General features: G+C 54.1%; 1 protein-coding gene across 2 annotated transcripts; it reads right to left on the reverse strand.

Moving 5' to 3' along the window:
- Nucleotides 1-219: 219 nt before the first annotated feature.
- Nucleotides 220-22,979, reverse strand: CA14 (carbonic anhydrase 14). Of its 2 annotated transcripts, XM_043535250.1 has the most exons (11): nucleotides 22,778-22,979; nucleotides 17,851-17,871; nucleotides 14,445-14,624; nucleotides 12,244-12,386; nucleotides 10,593-10,688; nucleotides 7,182-7,248; nucleotides 5,016-5,173; nucleotides 4,518-4,644; nucleotides 3,843-3,863; nucleotides 3,248-3,332; nucleotides 220-2,562 (listed from the first exon to the last, which is right to left on the reverse strand). In XM_043535250.1, exons 1-11 carry the CDS (start codon nucleotides 22,833-22,835, stop codon nucleotides 2,478-2,480), a joined length of 1,041 nt encoding a protein of 346 aa, XP_043391185.1. In that variant the 5' UTR covers nucleotides 22,836-22,979; the 3' UTR covers nucleotides 220-2,477. The 2 variants fall into 2 exon arrangements, with proteins under 2 accessions (XP_043391185.1, XP_043391186.1); XM_043535251.1 differs by lacking the exon at nucleotides 10,593-10,688.
- Nucleotides 22,980-23,371: the final 392 nt, after the last annotated feature.

The following is a 23,371-nucleotide window of genomic DNA, read 5'->3' on the forward strand; positions in this document are numbered from 1 at the left end:
CAGCCTCATGTTTGGATACCAAATCCTGGTTCCCCGGGAGCTTTTCTCTTCAGGGGATTAGATCAGCCCCTGGTTCAGGCTGGCTTGAGCCTCCTAGGCTCCAACCGCCCCAACCCGGCTCTGGATGCTAATCCCAGCTGCACAGCAAAGAATGGCTCAGAGGGGGCTGGAGAGTGGGGAGGGGGGGCTGCAGGGACCCCCTGGCCAAAGGCCCTGGGTAAATAGGCAGGGACAATAGGTAAATAGGCATGCCTGGCTGTGGAGCGGCTGGGAAGCCGGGGCAGGGAGAGGAGAGACTTCCCCGTATGCTGAAAAGGGAGTAATTCCTCCTCCCTCCCCGAGGATCTCTAAGCACCTTGCAGCTTTAAGGGATGAAAACTGAGATGTGGGTTAGTTTTAACCCTTTTCTTAGAGAGGGGGAAGCTCTGACAGCAATAGCTGGAGCGACTTGGCCAGGTTCACAAAGCAAGACCATGGAGGAGCCATGAATAGAACCCAGGAGTCCTGACACTATCGTCTAACCAGCAATCTGATAGCTAGAACCAAGGAGTCCTGGCTCTATTTCCCTGAATTCTGTTCTAACCAGTTGCAGCTACTCCTCTCCTAAGGTAGGTTTTCCATTCCTCGGATCATCCTATTCGCCCTTCTCAGCACCCATTCCAGTTTGAATTCATCTTTCTTAAACGTGGGAGACCAGAACTGCGCACACTCTTCCAGATCCTTTTCTCGGAGAAGATGGTGCTGGAATTTCAAGGAACACGGTCACTTGCTTTTATTTTTTAACAAAGGTTTTCATACCGGAGCATTTTGTTCAGGATCCATTTGCTTTTGATGAGTCTCTTCCCTGCCGGAGGGGAAACAGGTTAATTCTGGGCCTGCGTGAAGAACAACAGGGGCTGCAAACGTTGCTGCCAAATTTCTTTGTAAAAGGATAAAATAAAATCTGGCAAAATATTCCAATTCAGGTCTCTGCCAGGGCTTGTCTATGGGGGGAGTAATTCCAGAACAGAATCCATTTTGGATTAAGCCAATTCAGAATACGGCACTCTTATTCTGGTTTAAGGGCATCCCCACACGGAGTTAACCCGGGAATAGTTAATCTGCTTTCAATTCACACCCGCCCTTGTTCCAGATTAACTTTCGTGTGTAGACAAGCCCTGATGCTCAGAGATGCTTGCATCCCATTCCTAGGAACGCGGGCACCTTCCAAATGGCTGTTTAGGGACAGCTGCCTCCAGGAAGGATGGTCCAGTGGTTAGGGAGATAGCCTAGGTCCTTAAAGGGAGTTAGGCTCCCAGCGGCCTTTGAAATCAGTAGAATTTAGGACCCTCAATTTGAGGATCAGGGCCTGAGTTCACACTGCGGTGTGCAGCGGTGGAGAACTGGGCGCAGCGGACTACGCTCGTCTCGCTGAGGAGCTGGCCCTGAATCCCAGCGGAGCAAAGCGAATTGGGGCTCTTCAGTGGTAGGCCTGAGAAGGCATTTTATTTCCAGTTAGAACCATTGTGTCCAGACCAGCCTCTGGAGAACAACCCTGCCTTCCCCGAACTGCTGCGTTCCCTAGCAGCCTGCAAAGCCCCAGAGATGCTACCTCTCCCCTGTGCATTGACAGCCCGAAGGCAGGGACATGGATGGGAGTGGCACAGGGCCAGGGCTGCTGGATTCGCTCTTGCAGCGTGGAGCTGTCTAGCCTGCCTCAACGCTGCGGAAAGGCAACCAGGCCTTCGTGGAAGACAGTGACCGGAGGGGAGGGTCCCCTCGGCCTGGGGAGCTTAGATCCGTGAGCTGTAGTGTCAGGGAAGACGGTGTCCTTGTGCCATGCACCACCCCCGCTCTGCATGGCAACACGGCAGCCTCAGGGAGAGTGGCAGTGTGTCATGCACCATGTCCTCACACTCTTCTGCTGATTTGCCAAACTACACTGGGGGTTTCACTGCAGGCAAGAGGTGTACAGTTGACACCCAATTTAACCACAGAGCAGGAACAGCCCAGGTAAGCAGCACAGCAAACTTCCCCTCCCCTGACCCCCACTGCCCTGCTCATGGGCCTTGGCCTTGACGCAGAGGTACACTAGGGGGAGGGTTAGTATGCAAGACCCCTGGGCTGCTGGCAAGGGGTCCGGTTAGTACCAGCCCTGCTGGTGGGTTTGTGTGACGGGGGCATGTGTTCGACTGGGGACTGGGCTGAGACCCACTGACTTGTCTAACAGATGCCACCCAGCAGCTAGCCGATGGGAACAGCTGTGAGTCACTCCCAGCCTCAGGCAGGATTGGCCCCAGGGCCTGGGGGGAGGTGGCTCTGTGTGCCCTCCCCAGGCTGGGGGGAGGTAACCCCCTAAGGGGAACCTACTGGGGCTGCATGGGCGTTACTCCTACAGCTAGACTGCCTGGCACGTCTCCAGGCTTGCCGGCCCCTGAGGTGTCCGTGTCACTGCCCCACGGGGGCTGAGGCAGGGGAGTAGGGGCAAGGCACGGGATTCAGGGGCGGTGGCTGTTGCCTGACACTGCACGTCTGGAAGAGGATTTGAACACGACGTCCTTTTGCTCCCGGATCCTCTTCATTCTGACTCAGGAAGAAGAGACCAGCAGAAATGGTAAGGTAACCCCCAAATCCTACAAGGGCTGTGTGCCCGTTCCACCCCTATAGCAACCCCAAATCTTACAGGGGCTGTGCACCTACTCCCCCCATAGTGACCCCAGTTTCCCAGGGACTGTGTGCCTGCTCCTCCTGCAGCTACCCTGTTCTTGCAGCTGGTCACCTAGGCCATGCCCTCGCTGCGATCAGCTCTGGTTAATAACTGGGGAGCTGGACCGGGGGAACGACCCCAATTCAGGGGATCTGAGTTGTGGGATGTCTGCACAGCCTGGGAACATGGGGTGCCGTACATCCTGCTGGTGTAAATCGGCATCATTTCATTGGTTCCAGGGGAGCTACAGCTGATTTGCACCAGCTGGGGATCTGTCCCTGTTGGCTCCGATGGAGTGACACGCATTTACGCCAGCTGGGGCTCTGGCCTGGGGTCTTTGCCCGGCACTGCCCTGCTCTGCTGACAGAGGCTGTTGGAGCCTGGCTGGGATCTGGAAGCTACAGGTGTTTAAGGGTCTCTGCCCTTTGGCAGCTCCAGCCCCCTCCTCTCCCCACAGCCTGACCCCCACCCCACCACGTGGGGCAGGGGGGCTGAGACAGCACAGTCAGGGACAGGGCTATAACTGGGCTCAGGCCCCTGGTGTCCACCCCCTCCACTCACCGTATTCTCTTCACCACAAAGTGGATGGTGAGAAAGATGCTGAGGCAGCCGAAGAGGGTCCCAAAAACGATGGCAACGATTTCACCTGCCCAAGGAAGGAAAATGGAGGGTAAGGGCTGAGCTCGAGGAGGGGGAGCTCTAAGGTGAGAGTGAGATCGTGGGATGGGGTGACCCGGGACGGTGGTCCCAGTCATTCCTGGTGACACCATACTCCAGTGGCTCCTAGCTGCTCTTTCCTAGGGCCCCAGGCTTTTGCTAACCTGAGAGTCACTGTTCCCCGTTGCAGATGAGTGCCAGATGTGCTCTGCTGAGGACTGTGTTGGAATTGCATGCTATCCCTTTAAGAAAGAGGAGCGTGGGGGTGTGTATGGGGAGGGGGGCATTCCTGCTCCTGCTGGCAGTAGCAATCAGAGTCAGTCTGGACAGAGCCAGCTTAAAGTGTGGGCGGGGCGGGCATCGTGCCTAAGGAGCAGCCTGTTTTCTCTCTCTCTGTTTTGGGGTTCTTGCATGTTATTCAAAGTCTCTGTGCGTCTGCCATGAACATGACACCATGGGCCCCTCCCAGCCCCACTAGACATAACAGAGAGGGCCATACCTGCAGAGTAGGCTGAGGGACCTGCAAGAGAAGAGACAGGCAGATGTTGACAATCTCTAACGCCTCATGTGGGCCTAGGCCAGGGTCAGGCCCTGTGATAGATTGTGCCAAACAGGTGGCCTCCTGGCACCTCCCAGTTGTTGTTTTGCTGCTGGAGCATGGTGACAATGGGGCTAGAACTCAGACCCTCATGATCCAAAAGCCTAGCCCCACTATCTCTATGGGAGAGTCCCCATTCACTGTGTGCAGTACAGGGCTCATGACACACAGGTGAGCAGTTCTAATTCCCTCCAGCAGAGGGCAGCAGTGCCACATGGCCAGTTCATTAGCGTGTTCTCCAGTGTGGCATCGTCTAGTTGAACGACTCCAGCCAGGAAGATAGAAGCCCTGATGCTACCACGGCTATTGGGTTGTGGGGTTAGAGCCCCGGCTGTTTGGGGCTGGATTCTACCTGGATATAGCTTGGGGCATCGCTCCATAAACTGATTGCTGCAATTGGGCTGGGGTCTGTGGGGGTGGGTGGCAGCCGAAGTGTTAATGAGAGGGTGACATCCTGTGGAGAGAAACAGGAGTCAGATCCCCCCAAGACCAGCTGGAATCTAAGGGGGGGCCCGTTCCCCCCTCACCAGGCCCTGCAGCCACCCCACCCATGCAGTCTGGGCCCGATGCACTCACCCACGGGGAAGGAGGAGAACACCACCCTCTGGTTCAGCAGCTGTGGGGCTCGATAATTGTCCACCAGAGGCACAGGCAAGGAGTTTGCAACTTTGGTGGAGTACAGCCCCCCCTGCAGCCTCTCCAGCTGGAAGAGAATGGAGCTGTGAGGAGATGCCCCCCCCCCAAGTCCTGGGATGCCCCCACACATGCACAGCATGAGGAAGAGACCTCCAAGTCCTGGGTTGGCTCCCCACACGCAGCATGGGGAGGAGATGACCCCAAGTCCTGGGGTATTCCCCCACGTAGCATGGTGAGATGTCCCCCCCAAGTCCTGGATTGCCCCCTACACACAGCATGGTGAGGAGATGAAGAGCCCTGGGACCACCTTTCACACTCTCCACAGCTCAATGAAGAGACAATCCCAACCCCCCCCCCCCCAGTTGTATGTGACTCATGGCACTGGGGCAATCTGAATGCTTAGCCCCCTGGGCATCCTGCCCAAACAACAGCGAGTACCTGGGAGGCAGAAATCCGCGCCCGCTGGCGGAAGACGGTCCAGAGCACATTCTGGGAACAGGGCGGCGTGGTCAGGGAGCCGTTATAGCGGAAATAGTGGCCCAGCTGCCCGGGAAGCAGCTCATGAATGTCGAAGGGCGGGATGGAGATTTTCTGCCCTGCAGGGGGGCCGGAGGGGACAGTGTTAGGGACACAAATTTGCTTCCGCCAAGCCAGTCCGACCTTTTGCAGAGGAGCCAAGGTGAGGCAGGGAGCCCCTTGGGTCTGGACACACATGGGCCCCGGGTGATTGGCTGCTGTTTGCAGTTGCTCTCACGCTCGTTTCAGCCGGTTGGGGGAGGCCAAAATTTGAAGTTTCGTTCTCTGCCCTTCCCACCCCCTGCCTGCACTTGGCACAGGTGCCAACGGCCACACGAGGCACAGGGAGGGTGGGGTCTCTTCTCCTGGACACCGACGTCCCAAGGGGGTAGGTCTGCTGCCTGAGTGGGTGCCTAGAACATCGTGTGATTTTTGACACTGATCCCGCTACTCACCCTGCCTCCCGTGATCAGAACCCCACCCAGTGTGAAGAGCAAATAAGGAGGGGCGTTAAATCCCACCCAATTGCAGGTGCTGCTTTCAGCCGCAGCTCCTTCTCGGCAGCAGTAGCCCAGCGCTGGCTCTAGACCCGCTCCTAGGCTCAGGGTATTCCCTTAGAGCCGGGCGGCTGGTTAAAGCAGCAGCCACGTTTCCGTGCGGAGAACATTCTGCGTAGGCTTGCTGGATTGTTCCCGATGGCGACGGGGATATACAGACCTCCCTGCTGGCTGGGAAAGGGTTAATGAGTGGCTGTGAGCTCAGTCAGCCTCACCTGTTACACCTGGGCGAGGTGTCAAGCCTGGAGGGAGGGGGTGGAAGAGGAAAAGCCCAGCCCAGGAATGGCGGACTGGAGCAGCGTCTCTTGCGCTAGCCCCTTGACAGAAGACCTGGAGCTACTTGCACCAGCAGAGCCTCCCTTGGGCAGGTAGGCCTGGCACGGGACTGCCAGTGCGCTTTGTTTCCCATGACTGCTGCATTTTCCTTTCGGGGTCTGCAGCGGGGCGTGCCCAGAGAGGGGCTGGCGGAAAGGCCGAGAGGCAGGCTGGGCTAGGATGTAGGCCAGGGAAAAAGCCAAGAGTCTGAGCAGGCGCACCATAGCTGTTTGTTACAGGGTCCCTGGGCTGGAACCGGGTGGAGAGGGAGGGCGTGGGTTTCCAAGGGAGGAGGCATGGAGGCCCTGGCAGGAAGGGGTGCAAAGGACTGTTAAGTCTGAAGACCCAACACACAGCAGCTGGACTATCTGTATGGGACTCAGTTCACCCTGGAAAGGCTGGGACCATGTATGACCTGGCCAGAGGGCCGAGTCAGGAGATGGTGGCCACTGCAGGGCTGGGGTGCTGTCAGCCGGGGACACCAGAGGAAACGACTCTGCTTTGCCCTGCCCACCTGCGAGGGGGCATGCTGGAAGTTAGTTACCCTTCGACACAGTCTAGGCTCTGGGGCTCTGTCCGGTCTAGCCGAAAGACTAGGGCTGGCGTTATCAAAGGCACCTAGAGGAGTTGGGCCCCCAGCTCTCATCTGAACCTAGCCACGGATCTCATGCCCTGTCCCAGGGGAGGCTATCCACTTGTCAAAAACAAGCTGGGGAGGTGAATTATTATGACTTACAGGTATCTTCGTGGGGAGAAAATACCGGGCGCCAGAGGTCTCTTTAATCTAGCAGAAAAAGGCTTCCTTGGCTGGAAACTGACACCGGACAAATTCAAAGCCGAAATAAGGCACAAGTCTTTATTAGTGCAGGTGGTTAACCGTTGGAACAAATTGCCCAGGGAAGCAGGAATTCTCCATCTCTTGATGTCTGCAGCTCAAGCCTAAATGCCCCTTTGGAGCAGACCAGAAGTGTGTTTAGCCCAATATCAGGGATAACGGGGGAGATTCTCTGGCCTGTGTGATACAGGAACTCAGCCTGGATTGCCTAATGGGCTCTTCTGGTCATAAAATCTAGGAGACTGCGCCAGGATCTAATGACTCTCACTGCTAGGAAATGTGTCCTGACATCTACCCTGACATCACCCCCTTGCTCCAAACAATTCCTCTCCATGTACCACAGTCAGGCCCCACACCCCGCATGGGAACAGATGGCCTCACCTGCATGCTGGATGTTCTTCAGCCGATCGAGGATGTTGTCATAGGCAGGGTTGGCCACGTTGCCGACCTAAAGGAGAATATGAAGAACAAGAGGCTTCAGGTTAATGCTGAGCCCTTGGAGGGAAGCTCACACTAGACGCCAAGGCTGGATGGCCCAGTTATATGGCTGGTTGAGGGGGGGCCTGCCCCGTTCTGTTCTATTTGGGGTCTTAAAACCCCCTCGTCACGGCAGTCACCGAGCACCTTCCAGTCCTGCACTGAGCTGCAAGATTCACATCTGTCCCATGGGGTTCTCTCTCTCGCACGCTCTGTCCAGGGGAAGAAGTGTATGTGCGGTGGAATGGTTTGTTTTGGTAAGGCTGCTTTTTTAAATGACCAACGCTGGCTGCTGGGTGCCTACATCACGTCAAGTTGGAGGAGCGCACCTTGCACTTGGAGCAGGGAACAGTGACTCTCAGGTTGGCAAAAGCCTGGGGCCCTAGGATGGTCCATAGTCTCCAGGGGACCGGCCCCTGAGAAAGCTCAGCTGTCCCCTGCCCAAGCTTTACCCTCATTCAGGCAACAGCTGGCCCGTCAGAGATGGAGCAGGAAGGGTCCCTGGCTGGGATAACAGAAACATGGTGGAATAGTCGTCGTGACTGGAGTACGGGTATTGAAGGGTATGTGCTGTTTTGGAAAGACAGAAATAAAGGCAAAGGTGGTGGAGTAGCACTGTATATCAATGATGAGGTAGACAGTAAAGAAATAAGAAGTGATGGAATGGATAAGACAGAGTCTGTTTGGGCAAAAATCATATTGGGGAAGAAAGCTACTAGAGCCTCCCCTGGGATAGTGCTTGGGGTGTGCTACAGGCCGCCGGGATCCGATGTGGATATGGATAGAGACCTCTTTAATGTTTTTAATGAAGTAAATACTAATGGGAACTGTGTGATCATCAGCGACTTTAACTTCCGAGATATAGACTGGAGGACATGTGCTAGTAATAATAACAGGGCTCCGATTTTCCTGGATGCGATAGCTGATGGATTCCTTCACCAAGGAGTTGCTGAACCGACAAGAGGGGATGACATTTTAGATTTGGTTTTGGTGAGTAGTGAGGACCTCATAGAAGAAATGGTTGAAGGTGACAACCTTGGTTCGAGCAATCATGAGCTAATTCAGTTCAAACTAAATGGAAGGATAAACAAAAATATATCTGTGACTAGGGTTTTTGATTTCAAAAGGACTAACTTTAAAAAATTAAGGAAATTAGTTAGGGAAGTGGATTGGACTGAAGAACTTGTGGATCTAAAGGCGGAGGAGGCCTGGAATTACTTCAAGTCAAGGTTGCAGAAACTATCAGAAGCCTGCATCCCAAGAAAGGGGGGAAGACTCATAGGCAGGAGTTGTAGACCAAGCTGGGTGAGCAAGCATCTCAGAGAGGTGATTAAGAAAAAGCAGAAAGCCTACAAGGAGTGAAAGATGAGAGGGATCAGCAAGGAAAGCTACCTTATTGAGGTCAGAACATGTAGGGATAAAGTGAGAAAGGAAGCAGCAGGCTGTGAAAAAAGCTCATGCGGTCTTGGGATGCATCAGGCGAGGTATTTCGAGTAGCGATAAGGAGGTGTTAGTACCGTTATACAAGTCACTGGTGAGACCTCATCTGGAATACTGTGTGCAGTTCTGGTCTCCCATGTTTAAGAAGGATGAATTCAAACTGGAACAGGTACAGAGAAGGGCTACTAGGATGACCCAGGGAATGGAAAACCTGTCTTATGAAAGGAGACTCAAAGAGCTTGGCTTGTTTAGCTTAACCAAAAGAAGGTTGAGGAGAGATGTGATTGCTCTCTATAAATATATCAGAGGGATAAATACCGGAGAGGGAGAGGAATTATTTAAGCTCAGTACCAATGTGGACACAAGAACAAATGGAGATAAACTGGCCATCAGGAAGTTTAGACTTGAAATTAGATGAAGGTTTCTAACCATCAAGAGAAGTGAAGTTCTGGAACAGCATCCCAAGGGGAGCAGTGGAGGCAAAAGACATATCTGGCTTCAAGACTAAGCTTGATAAGTTTATGGAGGGGATGGTATGATGGGATAGCCTAATTTTGGCAATTAATTGTTCTTTGACTATTAGCGGTAGATATGCCCAATGGCCTGTGATGGGATGTTAGATGGGGTGGGATCTGAGTTACTACAGAGAATTCTTTCCTGGGTATCTGGCTGGTGAATCTTGCCCACATGCTCAGGGTTTAGCTGATCACCATATTTGGGGTCGGGAAGGAATTTTCCTCCAGGGCAGATTGGCAGAGGCCCTGGGGGTTTTTCGCCTTCCTCTGCAGCGTGGGGCAGGGGTCACTTGCTGGAGGATTCTCTGCACCTTGAAGTCTTTAAACCATGAGTTGAGGACTCAATAGCTCAGACGTAGGTCAGGGGTTTGTTACAGGAGTGGGTGGGTGAGATTCTGTGGCCTGCGTTGTGCAGGAGGTCAGACTAGAAGATCATAATGGTCCCTTCTGACCTTAAAGTCTATGAGTCTATGAGAAGACATGGACCAAGGATATGCTAGGGATGGGCTGGCAGTTCTCAAGGTAAGGTCTTTCCCTCTGAAGAGCCCTTTCCCAAGGGCTTTGACCTTGGAAATCCTGGGGTTCCAATAGACTTATGGATGCCGTAGAGGGGATCAGCTCATCTCCTAGCTGTCTGGCCATCCATCCAGGTACTTGTACGGCCCTCTTGATGATATCTGAGCTCCCAGTCCCTGCGCTTCCTTGGGGCGTGCTGGGAAATGGGTAGCTGGGCTTTCTCCTGGGGTGAAATTCACCCGCATGCAGAGAGCCAGCATGAGGCCTAGGCTGAACCTTCGTCAGGTATCACCATCCGTCCCAAAACTGAGCCAATGAAATACTCTCACACAACAGGCGATTAGCCTGTGGAACTCACTGCTACATGAAGGCATTGAGGGCAGGATTCAGAAAGGAATTGGACGTTTATCTGGAGAACAAGAATACCCAGAGTTAGAATAGCTAATGCAAGTTCAGAAGGGAGAGAGAACCTCAGGCTTCAGGGCTTGAGCCAGTGGCTAACAATTAGAGAGAGGATGAGACCTTTATGGGGGTGGGTTATCCCATAAGTGGCCACTAGGGGATTTCTTGCACCTTCCTCTGAAGCAGCAGGTGCTGGCTGCCGTGGGAGCCAGGATACTGGGCTAGCTGGACCTTGGGTCTGAATCAGCCTGGTGATTCCTTTGTTCCACTTAGCACCTTCTCTTGACCCAGGAGGGAACTGCAACCCCTGGCAAGCAGAGGGGTCTGCTCAGAGGCTCCCCCGCCCCGGAGGCTGGCTGCATTGTAGGATTCATCAGGGCTGCCCCACCTCGGCGGGTCAAGGGCAGGGAGCCTGGGTTAACCCCAGCGGCAGGGAGCTTACCTCGATGAGGATGCCCAGCACGGCCAGGCCATCCACCCGCTGCTTGGCCTCGCTGACGTTGGCGTAGCTCTCCGAGTTGTAATGCACAATGTGTAGCTGCGGGGAGAGCGCGGGCAATCTCTTAAAGGCGCAGTCTCTCTGGACCCCCCTTCCCTCTCGCAGCCATTAGTGAATGTACCCACACACCATCCGCTCATGTGGGGAGGGCGGGGGACAGAGGCGCAGGGAAGGGAAGTGACTTGCCTAAGGTCGTCCTGGGGGCCGGGGCGGGGGTGGGGGGTGTCAGTGGCAGATCTGGGAATACAACCCAGGGCTCCTCAATGTTCTGCCCACAGGAAGGCTGCCCTTTGGCAAGTCAGGGCCAGCAGGGAATAGCTACTGGGTTTCGAAACCCACCTTTTCAGGCCTAGCCTGCTGGGCAGCCTCCCCCTTCCCTTTTCCCTTTTCTTGATGATCACTTTAGATAAGCTATTACCAGCAGGAGAGTGGGGTGGGAGGAGGTATTGTTTCATGGTGTCTGTGTATATAATAATGATATTCTGCAATTTCCACAGTATGCATCCGATAAAGTGAGCTGTAGCTCACGAAAGCTTATGCTCAAATAAATTGGTTAGTCTCTAAGGTGCCACAAGTACTCCTTTTCTTTTTGCGAATACAGACTAACACGGCTGTTACTCTGAAACCTTTTCCCACAGCCGCCCTTTCACTCCCAATCACACTTCTCTCCGGCCCACACAGCTCTCTGCAAACCTGCCAGCCCCAACGGGCCTGATCCCGAGAGGGGCCAAGCATCCACACCTTCCACAGCAGGATCCATCATCGATCAACCAGCCCCTGAGCCCGAAAGGCCTTGCTCACCCTTTCTCTTCCTGGGACTCAGAACCCATTCAGGTGAGGATCAGCTGAAGGATTGGGGCCCTAGCAGCACTGTTCTCGGTGATGGGGCTGGATCTGAATCGGTGACCTTGGGGCCCCAGCCCAGGACTGACCCCCCGGGGCAGCTGCATTGATTGCAGAGACTCCTGCTGGCCTGGTCCCCACACAAGCGTGGACTGCACCTGAGATGCAAACCCTCCCAGGGAGAGGAGCGTAGGGGGAAAGGGGGAAAATGCACTGTGCCAGCCCCACCAGGGTGGATCATATCGGAGGCTGGAGGCTGGGTTCAGACTCATGTTGCGTCAGACTCTCTCCCACAAGCGTTACGCAGTTTAGTGCTGAGCGCTGGTGGCTCCCAGGGAGCAGAACAGGACCTTTCTTCTCCTCCTAATCCCCCCACCCCTACCGGCCCCTCTAATCCCCCAGCCCCAGTGTGGCATTTCCAAGTACGGTCTCACATGCTGCAGCTCCAGCTGGAGGCCCGGTGGGGTGGGGATTATCCACCAGATGGTGCCAGCATGGAGGGAGTAACTGGTTCCTCCTCCCTCCCCATTTAAAACCCTTTGGCTTTAGGGGAGGTCTCGTGGCCTGGGGAGATGGGGGAGGATGGGCCCTGGAAACCCCATAGATTTCAGTGGAGCTGCACCCGGGGTAGCTTTGGCTCCAATTGCCCGGCTGGTCTGGCTAAGAAGGGAGAGGATAAGGTGCTGGCGGTTCCCAGGGCAATGAGATAACTGCCCTCTGCCCCCCAACCCTGGGGCAGGAGCACACTCACCTCGGCAGGGAAAGTCTCCCCGTTCACCTGATGCTCCGACCCGCCGGCCTGCCCCCGGCTGCCCCAGTGGAAGTGCAGCTGGACGGCCACATAGGTCTGCGGAAGCCCCCGGAGGGACATGGACGGGGGCAGGGACATCTCCACTGCGGGGACAGACGCCGAGGGGCTGTTAGTGCACGGCACGGAGTCTCCCAACCCCCGTGCATCCTAGGGGCCTTGCTGCCTATGCCCACAGGGAGGCTCCAGCCGGGTGGGGAGCAGAGAGGAGGCTATGTTGGGCCGTCTCCCTCCCACTGGGAACGCTAGAGGGTGTGGTGCAGGGAAAGGCGTCCCTATCACCGGTGCAGACCTTTGGGATCTGGACAAGGAGCCAGAAGGTGCAGGAGAAGCCTCCCGCATCGCCAACCCCCAGCGTTCAAACAGGGCGAGTCCGTGCCTCAGAATCCCGAAGCTGGCCCCACAACAGCAGGGGATGTGACCCGAAGAATCAGGGGCAGGGTCTTTTCCTGCCTTCTGGTCCCTGGGAGCACTTGGGTCAGGTTTTCAAGCTGTTCTCCAGAACCAAGTGGGCTAGACACTATTCGCCAAAGCTGAGAGTCTCGTATCTCGCCCTGCCTCCAGCGCTAAATATCCCAATACTTGCCAGACAGGTACAAGGGGCTGTGATGCCCCTTCCACCCTCCCTGACCCTCTGCGCCCCAGAGATACACACACACGTACACCTCCCTGTGCACACACAAACACACTCCACTTTCCCCAACACTCCACACAAACACCTGCACATCCCCACACTCGCACGCCCCCCGCACACCACCCTGCCACAAACACACCCCTCTCCACACAAACACCCTGTCACATAAGCACACCCCCTCCCATGGGCCCACTCCACACAAACACATGCCCTACACACACACACACACACACACGCCCTACACACACACACACACACACACACACCCTCTCTGTGCACACACTCTGTCATACACACTCCGGTCCCTACACGCACATCACACAAACATCCTGTCATACCCCCTACACGCACACACACATACACACACTCCCCTTTCCACATACATCCACCAGTCACAACTGCATGCAAACGCCCCTCTCCAACACACCACCTCTCTCACTCGCCCCTGCTCCAGGCTGGGGGTGATGCACTGGGCTGGGAGGGGCTGAGCAGTGGGTCTGAGAGACCCTGCCATGCCCCATGTGCACTGATTTGGGTTCCTCTTTCTGCAGAGAGCTGCATCTCTCCCCACTGCCCACCCTGGAGGGGCAGGGGAAGCTCTGCCAAGGGGCCTCACTGCACTGGGCTCTATGAAGTCTAGTGCCTGGCAGGCGAGTTTGCCCCACTTTGGCACTGGGGCTGGCTGGTGTGCGGTGCATGACCCTCACCCGGCACTTCCAGCCCTCAACCCCTACTGCCCTTCCTAGGGGGCCACAGTGAGAGACCTTCCCAGGGGGTGGGACCAGCTGGATCTGATTATAATTCCCAAGGGAAACTCCTGGGGCAGAAGCTATCCATGACTTCTCCCCACATGGCGTTGTCCCCCAAGAAGGCTGAGCACCAGGGGTCAGCAACGGGGCAATGGCTGACCAGTCTGCGGTGCCATAGCAATGGGGGAATGGCTGACAGCTCCCCGGTGCCAGAGCATGGGGGCAATGGCTGACCAGTCTGCAGTGCCATAGCAATGGGGGAATGGCTGACAGCTCCCCGGTGCCAGAGCAAGGGGGCAATGGCTGACCAGTCTGCAGTGCCATAGCAAGGGGGCAATGGCTGACAGCTCTCCGGGTGCCATAGCAACGGGGCAGCTCCCCAGTGCAATGCAGGAAGCTGGGGGGCCAGAGTCAGCAGTGGGGTGTTGCCTGCATTTCCTAGTGAGGTTTAACTGGATGAGTAGCTGCCGAGAGGGGGATACGGAGAGTCTCCTGCAGCAGGGGAGCGGCAGAGGAGGGGGCTCTCGTGCCAGCAGTGGGGAGGGGGGTGGAAAAGGCCGGCGAGGGGAGGGTGCGGGGCAGGCCCGGGGGTGCAGAGGAGGAGACTGTTGCTCTGAGTGGTTAGATTGTGCGGAAGGGCACAGAGAAGGCACGGACAGTGCTCTCGAGGCTCCTCTGGAGAAACAGGAGGGTCCCAGCCCACCTGGGGATGCCCCTCCGTTCCTGGGGTAATGCCCGCCCCACCCCGACTGCGGCCTCACCTGTGTGCCCGTTGTTGAGGAGGGTGAAGGCCCCGTCCCCAGGGCTCCGGTATCCCTGGGGCTCAATAGGCGGCAGGGCCGGGTTGTGCCTCACGGACTTGGTCTGGATATCAATGGGGGACTGCGCCTGCCCCCCACAGTCCAGGTGGTCATCTGACCAGTGCACCTGGCCGTGGGGGCCTGAAAACAGAGAGTGCAGGGGGGTCAAGCACCTTGGGGAGGGGGCGGGCAGGTGTCTCTACCAGCTGGATTTGTTCGTGGGCCAGTTCTGGCCCCGGCAGAGCAATTTCACGCCCCCACCCTTGGTACAACATGCCATACACAGCTGTGGCCGTGACAACACTCAGCGTTTCAGCAGCACTTCCCTGCTGGGGATCTCAAAGCCCTCCAGGAGCTGCAGCTGGAAGGGACAATCCCTGTTCCCTGGGGGAAGAACGAGGGGACGTGACTTGCCCCTTGGGTCACGCAGCAGCAGTAAGTTGTACACCCCAGCAGTCCTGACTCGCAGTCCCCTACTCTAATCACCAGATCCCTCCGCCCCCACCCCCAAGCTGGGAATTGAAGCCAAGAGTCCTGGCTCCCATTTTCCTGCCGTAACCACTGGATCGCGCAGTCTCCCCTGCGTAGCGCCAAGCTTTTTACAGCTATGCCTCACTTCGCTCGTGCAAGGACCATTCCTAAGTCAGGAGAGAGGCTGGCCTTGCGGCTAGACGCTGGGACGCAGGCAACGTGGATTCAGTCCTGGCTGCCACAGAGCATAAACTGGGGAGAATGATGCTTTCCAAAGCGGGGGGGGGGCCCATGAGGATCAATCTATAAATGCTTGGCAGGCACTCAGACAGGAGACAGATAAAACCCTCAGTGGAGAAAAGCTCTAGCCAGGGTTTCTATAGGCAGTTTGGATTTAGACATGAAGCTCTTTGCTTTGGCACCAAGACCATTTCTAGTGGCTGCGTCAGTCACAATAATCTGCTGTGTATGGCTGCATTTTTCCGGATGGGCCAGATTTTCCTAAGAGCTCAGGATCAGAATTTCAGAACCGCTCAGCACCCTCCATTGGAGACGGATCTCCAGGAGCTTTCAGCTTCCCCCGTGACGTGCACAGCTGGGTTTTCAAAGACCTCAACAGCTGATAAGCACCCTGGTGGCTTAGGAAAATCTGGGCTCCTTACGGGTGCTGAGCACTTACAAATTCTGGTCTGTGTGGCAAAGTCACCTGGACTCAGCTATCTACAAGGGGAATTAGGTGTCTAAAGACCTTTGAGGAGCTGGACGCGAGAGCCCTGGTTAGAGGTTCTCTTTCTGTTCAGGAAAATGCGGAAAATCAAAATAACTGTGAATAGAGGTTATAATAACGCACGTCACTTTCTAGGCTCTGCCTGTTTCACTTTTCCTGTGAGTGTCCCTATCTGGCAGGACTGGAACCAGCCTAATTATGCCGCTTTTAAAGGCAACTCTGCCTCTCCAAGGCCACTACAAGGCAAATCAGGTTTTCTCCAGCGCTGTCTGAATGAGGAGGCTTTTGTATGAAGGACCCAGCTTGGGAAGGGAGGCCAGAGCCCCGCAGTTATTTGCATCTGAATGCAATCTATGCTATGGTAATTGGTTTGCTGGAAACATTTTCCAACCCGGGAAGCACAGATAAAGCTGTTTGCTTTTCCTGCCACTGCGCAATTGTTCTTCCACTGACCCTGGACCTGAAGTTACCCAGAAAACAAAGAACCTCCAAATCAGATATACCCACAAAATACAGGCCTTCCTGGTGCCCTGTCTGGCTGCTGCTAGTTGCTCCCAGAAGCCTCTGGGCCTAGGGCGCCCGACATCCATGCCTGCCACGTAAAAAACACACAGGCGTCTCATACGTGGCTTGGGTCTGCTGGGGCAAATGGGCTTGCCTGCTCAGCCGAAGTCCACTACCTGCCCGCCCGCCCCCCCGGTAACAGGCAGGCCCCCGAGCGCGGGTTCAAACGAGTTCCTGCCGCTGCCCTTTCCAGGTCCCGGCACAATGCTGTGCTTTCAGGGGCCGAGCTTAGGTGAGGATTACGTCTGACCCTGTGCAATGGGATCAGCCATGCTTGGCTGGCGCTGGGCTGCGCTTTTAGTTGGTGCTGGCTCTGTGCTAATTGGATTTGCTAGGCTTGCAGGCGGTTAGCTGGCGATCTGGATGGTGGGTCTAGCATTGTTACATAAGGGCCCCGGGAACACAATGGGGCCATTCTAGCATGGGAACTAGCTGGGGGAGAATCCAGGAGGCCCAACACTCCCGCAAAGCCAGGGGGCAAGGGCTAAAGCACTGGGTAAGGACTGGGGTTTGGACAATGTGGTCTAGTGGTTAGAGCAGGGGACTGGCAGTTAGGCCGCCTGGAGACCTGCTCTGCTGTGGAGGAAATGAATCACTCCCCTGCTGTAACTACCAGGCCATGCGCCCTTCTAAAGCCTGGGATAGAGCCCAGGAGTTCTGAGTCACTGTTCACCGTCTCTAACCACTAGACAACATTGTCCTCCCAGAGCTGGGAACAGAACCCCGGCGTCCTGAAGCCCCAGGCCTCCCTGCCCCAACCCTCTCCTGCCCATAGGTGAGAAGAAAACCAAGGAATCCTAACTCCCAGCCACCTGCTCTAACCACTAGACTACGTTGTCCTCTCAGAACTGGGCACAGAACCCAGGAGGTCAGTTCTCCCTCCGCAGGATACGAGTAACACCCACGGAGGCCAGTAGGAATCAGTCTGCTGAGTTCTGTTCCTGGGTCTGGGAAATGATGAGGCCTGTTGGTTAGAGCACAGTCTAGGAGCCAGGACTCCTGAGTTCTTTTCTCAGCTGTGGAAGGGGAGTGGGGTCTATTGGTTAGAGCACAAGACAGTGAGCCAGGACTCCTGAGTTCTAGTCTGAGCTCTGGAAGAGAGTGGCGTATACTGGTTAGAGGAGGAGGCTGGGAGCAGGGAGCTCTGGGTTCTATTCCTGGGTCTACCACAAAGTCATTCCCTTTCCCCCTGTGTAAAGGGGAGTAATGTGTCCCCCCTGCATGGGGTGCTGGGTTTAATCACTGCGGCTTTGCAAAGCACTCAAAGCTCCTTGGCTGGAAAGGACCAGGGACAGGCCAAGAGCCGCTCTGCAGCGCCCCCTAAATGGCCATGCCTCCTTGGTCTGGGCATCTCACGAGCAGGCAGCGTCTGTGGGGAGACCCACAGCTCTGTGCCAGCTGCTGCACAAATAGTGCACTCAACCCCCAATAGGAGGAGGGGCAACTTCGATCACTGTCCATTGCCACCTGCTAGCCAGCGTGGGCATGGTGTTGGCAGGAAGGCATTGCATCCTGCCCCGCTGAGCTAGCAGAAGGGAACCGGGACCTGGGAGAGGAGGAACTGAATGGGAGAAAGCCCAGAATAAAATCCTCTTCCAACCTTACCTTTATATGTCCAGTGGGAACCTGCAAAGCAAGCAAACAAAAGCACTTAGTCAGCATAACTAACACTTAGTTTGCCTCAATATCCCCTCCCACCTGTAAGCCTTAAAGACCTCTGAGTATTTCCCCCAGGGTCCAGGACAAATCCAACCCCTTGCCCTTACATCCTGCCACCCTTGCAGTCTCAGTCAGAGGCGGTATCCTCCTCCACTCCCTCGTCTGAATGAGATTTCATGCAGTTAAAGAGCTGCCAAGTTCCACCCCAGAAATGGCTGTCTTTCCGTGTGGGGAAATGATTCCCCCAAAGAGCTTTGGGAGCAAACATGTTACGCCAACATCCACTGAAGTCAAAAGAGAGTGGCTTTCAATGGGGCGATGGACCAGACCCTATTGTTGCCCAGGTTTTGTTCTCCTTTTCTCTTTGAAGTTCCCAGCCTTGCTTAACTGCTCCTCTAACAGCAGGCGGGGAAGAGGTCACCCTGCTCCCGGGGCAGGAGGAGCAAACAGTCAAATCCTGGCTAGTGTGTTCAGCCCTGCTGCTGTGACGGCTGCTCTTTTTGGCCAACGCGCTGCGGATTGAACGGGGCACCTCTGGAGCTAAAAGCATGAGCAAAAAACCCCAACCTTTCCTAGCCAGGGCTATAATTAAGTCCTGTCCTCCGGGGCGTGGTCACAGAGCGGGCTCTCGTAAGATGCACTCACCTGGGGCTTGCCCTTGCCTTCAGTCCTATCTCTGAGCTGCTTTCTCCCACTACCCCTAAAACTCTTGCGCCCAAATGAAAAGGACATGGGCAGAAAAGGAGAAACTGAAGCCGAGGCTGAGCCAGGGGCTGGGCGAGATTAGTGGCTCTCTGTTAAAAGGACAGCTGGTCCCCGTGGCAGAGACTGGAGCTCCACCGAGGCCTCCCTGACCCGAGCTAAAATTAACCCCCCAGCTTGGCAAACACATTTTAAAGAGACATTTGGGAACAGAGAGAACCATGGGCTCCTTTGTGCTTTTCCGTCCCAGGGCCAAAGATTCAAAGGGACCCATTCTCTGCCTGCCTTGCACCTTGGGGCTGTCTGTGCCAGCAGCACCCAGCTGCTAATTCTAATTCAGGAGCACTTTGCACTGGTGCAAAGGCCAGCATGAGGGGCAGGGCAGTGGAGAACCAGGCTCAGCCTCTGTAGCCTACGCTGTCTGCCCAGGACTCGGAAGAAACCTCCCCCAGTGCCTGGTAGTGCGTAACTGACCCCTTTGGGGGCTCTGTACCTTTCCAGGAAGCTGCTTGTACTGGCCGCTGTTGGAAACAGAAGAGTCGACTTTATGGGGCCGATACAATTCCTAATCCTCTCTTAATGCTAACTAGGGATGGCTGGGCCCCTTTGCTGCCCAGTCAAACCACATGCGTGTCTTCTCATTGGGGTGAATCTTCAGCTCCCAGACAGAGGCCTCACCCAGCAGTACCCACGTAAATTATAAGGATCAGAGTCAGAGACTGTGAAGGCAGAAGGGCACATTAGATCACCTGGTCTGACCTCCTGTGTAAGCCAGGCCCGAGAACTCCTCCCAGTTCCCCTGTATTGAGCCCAATAGCTTGTGTTTGACTCAAGCGTCTTTCACAGAGGCGTCCAGTTGTCCTATGAATACCTCAAGACCTGGAGAATCCACCACTTCCCCGGGCGGTTTGTCCTACTGGTTTATCCCCCTCTCTGGTAAAAAATAAGTCTTCCCTGCTTTGAATTGGAATTGGTCTGACTTCAGCTTCCAGCCGTAGGTTCTTGAGCTGCGTTTCTCTGCTACATTAAGGGTATCCAGTGTTTTCTCCCCGTGAAAGTACTTATACACCATAATCAAGTCACCTCTTGCTTTTCTTTCTGATACACTCAACAGATTGAGCTGCTGAAGTCTCTCGCTGTCAGACATTTCTTTCCAGCCCTCGAATTTTTGTTTGTTTGGCTCTTCTCTACCCCTGCTCCAGTGTCTCAACATCCTTTCTAAAATGCGGACCCCAGAACTGGACGTAGCGTTCCAGCATCGGTCTCACCAATGCGGCGTAAAGCAGTACAATCACCTCTCCTTCTCCCACCTTGACAAACGTTGCCTACTGCCTTACTCCCCAAGCAGCCTGGCTGATTTCAGTGGGCTCGCTTGAGGGGTAAGGGAGCATTTGGTTCAAATAAGAGGGCCGCCGGCTGGCCTGGTACTAGCATGTGAGCTGATGAGATGACATTTGTTTGCAGAACTTAGCGTGTTGCAGCCCGTTCAGGTCCAGACGTGACGGTACAGTGTTGATGTTCATGTGTGTCTCAAGAAGTGTTCAGATATTAGAACAGCTTGTTTGCAGAGCCTGGCTCTGGGACTAGAGGTGGGAATCCTTCGCAAGGCTATTACTTTTGCTTGTTGCGTCTCCTTTTGTTTGTGATGGGTTAAATTCTGCTCCTGTTTACATGGGTGTAAATCCAGAGTAATGCTATTGAAGATGGTGGAGCAACTCCAGATTTAAACGGGGGTAATTTAGAGCAGAATCTGGCCTAAGTTTTAAAGCAGTCAAATGAAACAAATGATACATCTCTGCTCTGTTAGGGGTTTTGCCTTTAATGTTAGTGAGAGCAGGATCGGGCCCTATGGGGCTGTATATGTGACATTTATTTGCCTTATTACTGTTTTGCTACAGACCTCTCAGGAGCGTTTCATTGCACAAACCCAACGCTCCCAACACTTGTTTGAGACTGAAAAGTCAGGCCAGGAGGGAAAGGGATTCCCAGTCTGCTCCCAGGCTTGGGCTAACGAGACTGATTTGGGGCCTGATCCAAAGCCCATGGAAATCAATGAAAATCTTTCCATTGGCTTGCCACAAGTTTTGGATCAAGCTCTTGATGAAAAGATTCCAGTGGGAACTGTGCAAATGAAAAACAGAGAGTCACAGGACACAGTCTCTGGGAACAGTCCCATCCTCTGGGACTCGGCGAGTTACTTTTCATGCTAAAATCAGGTTTATTTAAAGGTCTGGCTGAAAATTGGAGTTTGAGAAAATGAAAATGATTGCAGATTATGTCTGCTTTCCCTTGACATTATTTTATTTTTCTTTGTAAAACTGAAAATATTTGGCCAAAACCCATTGGGGTTTTTTTTCTTCCCACCCCGCTCCCCTTTTGGGCCAATTTTCAGGTGAAATTTTTCAACGAGAAGTCAAAATTTTCCATGGAAAAATCCCAAACATTTTCTGTCAAGCTGTCCTTATTACCTGTTTTCATAAAGTCTACTATTCTGCCCACTTGCTGCATCTGTCCTGGCACCGTTTTAGCTACTGATCACTGTTAATCAAAGAATAAAATTCACCTACCGGACATATCACGTCTACTCTCCATGATATAACCACAGAGTTAGCTCCACCCAGCAGCAAAAAAATCCTCAGGATCCAAATCCATTGAGATACAAAGAGATTTCAGCATTGATACCCCCAACGGCCTTATTTTTTAAAATAATATCTTAAAATCTTTACGCAGCCCACTGAGCGTTCCCTGAGTCAGGACAGCTGCACAGTGTCCGATGTTACTGTTCTTTACGTCCCGCTTTGCTAAATAAATGAATAATCCACATTGCAGATTGAAAGGTGAATTGCGGAGCCCAGGAAATGACCATATCACAGCGATTTTGGATTCACACAACTCCACCATTTCAAGCATCAAAGAGCAGCCCCCCAAAGCCCATAAATCCAGGTGAATTACACATACGGTACACACTCAATCTCACTGATACCAAAAAGGGTCACAGCCTTGGATGCATATTAATTACAGTGAATATCCTATTGATCATGCAGAACTTCAGTCACCCAAGCCCACACAGCATCCCCCATGACATTTAGGACCTGGTATCGACCACTGGCCCCAATCCTGGAAAGTGCTGAGTCCAGGATGCTCAGCTCTTATCGTGATGGGGTTATGTCTTCTGGAATAAGGGACTGCGATTCCCTAAAAGGCCCTGGGGTGTATATATAAACACGTTGCCGATATTTACATTTTTGGTGGCATTTTACAGCTCACCGAGTCTGGATTATATTTTTAAAGCACAATCAGTGGAGATTGATGTAAATCAATGGGAGTCAGGCACAAATATTGAAGGAGATTCAGAGCGGTCGACAGTAAGCGAAGAAATCCACAATAAATAACCTCGGAAGAAATGCCCCTGTGAAATGCATTAGGACTAAGGGGAGGCCTCACATTCTGCCTTTAAAGAGAGCTTTGGCATGCCAACGATTAGCCTGCTTGTTGAACACTTTCTCTCAACACCTTCTAGGCTTTAACCTTTGCTCTGAAGTATACTCACTTCAATTTAGCACACAACTCAGTCGGATCCCAGCATAGGTGCTGGAACTAGGGGTGTTGTCGCACCCCCTGGCTTGCAGGGGTTTCCATTATATCCAGAGTTTACAGTTGGGTTCAATGGCTCTCAGAACCCCCACTATAAAAATTGCTCCAGCACCCCTGAGCCCAGTGTAATGTCTTTGGAGCAGGCACCTGAGGGCTCGATCTTGCCACCCGCTGATGTTGACGATGCAGGATCAGGCCTGGAGGGAATAACTAGTAATCCAGGCTCTGTGCAGAAATTCTGCGGGGTACTCGTAAGCGGAGTTTGCTCAAGGCTGCGACCGGCTGGAAAGCATCACAAAGCATTTGGTGTGCCATTTGTGTAGGGAATTGGTTTCTAAAGCAGACAAAAGAAACGGCTGAGTGGCCCATGGGAGTTGGAACAGTAGCTCCATTGTGGACACAAGAAAGGAACAGAGTGCTGCACTCTTTGGGGGTTCCAAAAAAAAATCCAGCCAACCCCCCGCCCCCGACACACACACCGTCCGCAGTAGCACCCAGAGCCAGCCAGTAGCACCCAGAACTGTGGGAAGGCTGAGTTGAGCCCGACATCCATGTCTTTATAAGCAATGCAACTTACCATGATTTGCAGCCAGGGCGTGGGAAAAACCCTGCAGGAGGATTAAAGTGAGAAGCATCTTCTAAAGCACAGAGTTGTGGCAGGTGATTTGGCGGGGAAGGAAAAAAGTTGATTTTGGGGGGGATAAATATGCTCCAGAGAGGATCCCACCCTCCTGTTCCTCAGCTGGAGGGGAAAGGCACAGACTGCTGCCCCGGCAGCTCTGAAGTCTGGTGACCAACGGGATATTCTCCACTTTCCACTTGACTTCAGAACACAGACCTCATGCCACTCACGATTGCCATTCAGGCAGCGCGACAGGGGCGAGCAGTTTTTAAGGTGGCTCCCGGAGGCAGCTCCAGTCCAGCCCTGGATGATGTTCTTAGCTCCTTAAATACTTTGTCCCAACAATGTTTGTGTTGTCGGACTTCACACGAGGAATCTGGCCAGGCTCAGAGCCCAGGCCAGCCAAATCACTTTGCAAATTCATTTTCTTTCAGCTGGATTAAAAACAAAACAAAACAACCCACCCCAAGAATTCAGCAGCAGATTTATCAAGGCAGGAAGGGCACAGGCAGGGTTGGGATACACGTGGCTCCCGTGTAAAAGATCCCA

This window comes from Chelonia mydas, chromosome 24 (genome assembly GCF_015237465.2).
Source record: "Chelonia mydas isolate rCheMyd1 chromosome 24, rCheMyd1.pri.v2, whole genome shotgun sequence".
Taxonomy (NCBI): Eukaryota; Metazoa; Chordata; order Testudines; family Cheloniidae; genus Chelonia; species Chelonia mydas.